Genomic DNA, 2804 nt, shown 5'->3' with positions numbered 1-2804 from the left:
GATGCTCGCATCTTCAGGAACTCTGGTCTGTTTCAAAAGCTTCAAGAAGGGACTTTATTCCCAGACCAGAAAATAACTGTTGGTGATGTTGAAATGCCTATATGTATCCTTGGGGACCCAGCCTACCCCTTAATGCCATGGCTCATGAAGCCGTACACAGGCAGCCTGGACAGCAGTCAGGAGCTGTTCAACTACAGGCTGAGCAAGTGCAGAATGGTGGTAGAATGTGCATTTGGACGTTTAAAGGCGCGCTGGCGCAGTTTACTGACTCGCTTAGACCTCAGCGAAACCAATATTCCCACTGTTATTACTGCTTGCTGTGTGCTCCACAATATCTGTGAGAGTAAGGGGGAGACGTTTATGGCGGGGTGGGAGGTTGAGGCAAATCGCCTGGCTGCTGGTTACGCGCAGCCAGACACCAGGGCGGTTAGAAGAGCACAGGAGGGTGCGGTACGCATCAGAGAGGCTTTGAAAACCAGTTTCATGACTGGCCAGGCTACGGTGTGAAAGTTCTGTTTGTTTCTCCTTGATGAAACCCCCCGCCCCTTGGTTCACTCTACTTCCTTGTAAGCTAACCACCCTCCTCTCCTCCCTTTGATCACCGCTTGCAGAGGCAATAAAGTCATTGTTGCTTCACATTCATGCATTCTTTATTCATTCATCACACAAATAGGGGGATGACTACCAAGGTAGCCCAGTAGGGGTGGTGGAGGAGGGAAGGAAAATGCCACACAGCACTTTAAAAGTTTACAACTTTAAAATTTATTGAATGACAGCCTTCTTTTTTTTGGGCAATCCTCTGTGGTGGAGTGGCTGGTTGGCCGGTGGCCCCCCCACCGCGTTCTTGGGCGTCTGGGTGTGGAGGCTATGGAACTTGGGGAGGAGGGCGGTTGGTTACACAGGGGCTGTAGTGGCAGTCTGTGCTCCAGCTGCCTTTGCTGCAGCTCAACCATACACTGGAGCATACTGGTTTGGTCCTCCAGCAGCCTCAGCATTGAATCCTGCCTCCTCTCATCACGCTGCCGCCACATTCGAGCTTCAGCCCTCTCTTCAGCCCGCCACTTACTCTCTTCAGCCCGCCACTTACTCTCTTCAGCCTGCCACCTCTCCTCCTGGTCATTTTGTGCTTTCCTGCAGTCTGACATTATTTGCCTCCACGCATTTGTCTGTGCTCTGTCAGTGTGGGAGGACAGCATGAGCTCGGAGAACATTTCATCTCGAGTGCGTTTTTTTTTCTTTCTAATCTTCACTAGCCTCTGGGAAGGAGAAGATCCTGTGATCATTGAAACACATGCAGCTGGTGGAAAAAAGAAAAGGGACAGCGGTATTTAAAGAGACACATTTTATAAAACACTGGCTACACTCTTTCAGGGTAAACCTTGCTGTTAACATTACATACATAGCACATGTGCTTTCGTTACAAGGTCGCATTTTGCCTCCCCCCACCGCGTGGCTACCCCCTCAACCCTCCCCGCTCCCTGTGGCTAACAGCGGGGAACATTTCTGTTCAGCCGCAGGCAAACAGCCCAGCAGGAATGGGCTCCTCTGAGTGTCCCCTGAAGAAAAGCACCCTATTTCAACCAGGTGACCATGGATTATATCTCACTCTCCTGAGGATAACACACGAACGGATGTTGCTTGAACGCCAGCAAACATACACTGCAATGCTTTGTTGTACAATGATTCCCGAGTACGTGTTACTGGCCTGGAGTGGTAAAGTGTCCTACCATGAAGGACGCAATAAGTCTGCCCTCCCCAGAAACCTTTTGCAAAGGCTTTGGCAGTATATCCAGGAGAGCCGTGAATGCCAGGGCAAAGTAATCCTTTCACATGCTTGCTTTTAAACCATGTATAGTATTTTAAAAGGTACACTCACCGGAGGTCCCTTCTCCACCTGCTGGGTCCAGGAGGCAGCCTTGGGTGGGTTCAGGGGGTACTGGCTCCAGGTCCAGGGTGAGAAACAGTTCCTGGCTGTCGGGAAAACCGGTTTCTCCGCTTGCTTGCTGTGAGCTATCTACAACCTCGTCATCATCATCATCTTCTTCGTCCCCAAAACCTGCTTCCGTATTGCCTCCATCTCCATTGAAGGAGTCAAACAACACGGCTGGGGTAGTGGTGGCTGAACCCCCTAAAATGGCATGCAGCTCATCATAGAAGCGGCATGTTTGGGGCTCTGACCCGGAGCGGCCGTTCGCCTCTCTGGTTTTCTGGTAGGCTTGCCTCAGCTCCTTCAGTTTCACGCGGCACTGCTTCGGGTCCCTGTTATGGCCTCTGTCCTTCATGCCCTGGGAGATCTTGACAAAGGTTTTGGCATTTCGAAAACTGGAACGGAGTTCTGATAGCACGGATTCCTCTCCCCATACAGCGATCAGATCCCGTACCTCCCGTTCGGTCCATGCTGGAGCTCTTTTGCGATTCTGAGACTCCATCATGGTCACCTCTGCTGATGAGCTCTGCATGGTCACCTGCAGCTTGCCACGCTGGCCAAACAGGAAATGAGATTCAAAAGTTCGCGGTTCTTTTCCTGTCTACCTGGCCAGTGCATCTGAGTTGAGAGTGCTGTCCAGAGCGGTCAAAATGGAGCACTCTGGGATAGCTCCCGGAGGCCAATACCGTCGAATTGTGTCCACAGTACCCCAAATTCGACCCGGCAAGGCCGATTTAAGCGCTAATCCACTGTCAGGGGTGGAGTAAGGAAATCGATTTTAAGAGCCCTTTAAGTCGAAATAAAGGGCTTCATCGTGTGGACGGGTGCAGGTTTACATCGATTTAATGCTGCTAAATTCGACGTAAAGTCCTAGTGT

General features: G+C 51.0%; 1 protein-coding gene across 1 annotated transcript; it reads right to left on the bottom strand.

Annotated features, from left to right (window-relative positions):
* Window positions 1-755: 755 nt before the first annotated feature.
* Window positions 756-2536, bottom strand: LOC141984561 (uncharacterized). The gene is made up of 2 exons (XM_074947630.1): window positions 1877-2536; window positions 756-1297 (listed from the first exon to the last, which is right to left on the bottom strand). The coding sequence occupies exons 1-2, from the start codon at window positions 2457-2459 to the stop codon at window positions 756-758; spliced, it is 1125 nt and encodes a 374-aa protein (XP_074803731.1). The 5' UTR covers window positions 2460-2536.
* Window positions 2537-2804: the final 268 nt, after the last annotated feature.

The sequence above is a fragment of the Natator depressus genome, chromosome 3 (genome assembly GCF_965152275.1).
Source record: "Natator depressus isolate rNatDep1 chromosome 3, rNatDep2.hap1, whole genome shotgun sequence".
NCBI lineage: Eukaryota > Metazoa > Chordata > Testudines > Cheloniidae > Natator > Natator depressus.
Note: the sequence above shows the minus strand (reverse complement) of the source record. Positions and strands in the feature narration are given on the sequence as shown.

Excerpts from the sequence above, each read along its gene's own strand:
- LOC141984561 (XM_074947630.1), bottom strand. The coding sequence starts at position 2,459 with ATGCAGAGCTCATCAGCAGAGGTGACCATGATGGAGTCTCAGAATCGC. Across the intron at positions 1,298-1,876 it reads AGGTGGAGAAGGGACCTCCG|CTGCATGTGTTTCAATGATC; the intron begins GTGAGTGTACCT and ends TTTTTCCACCAG.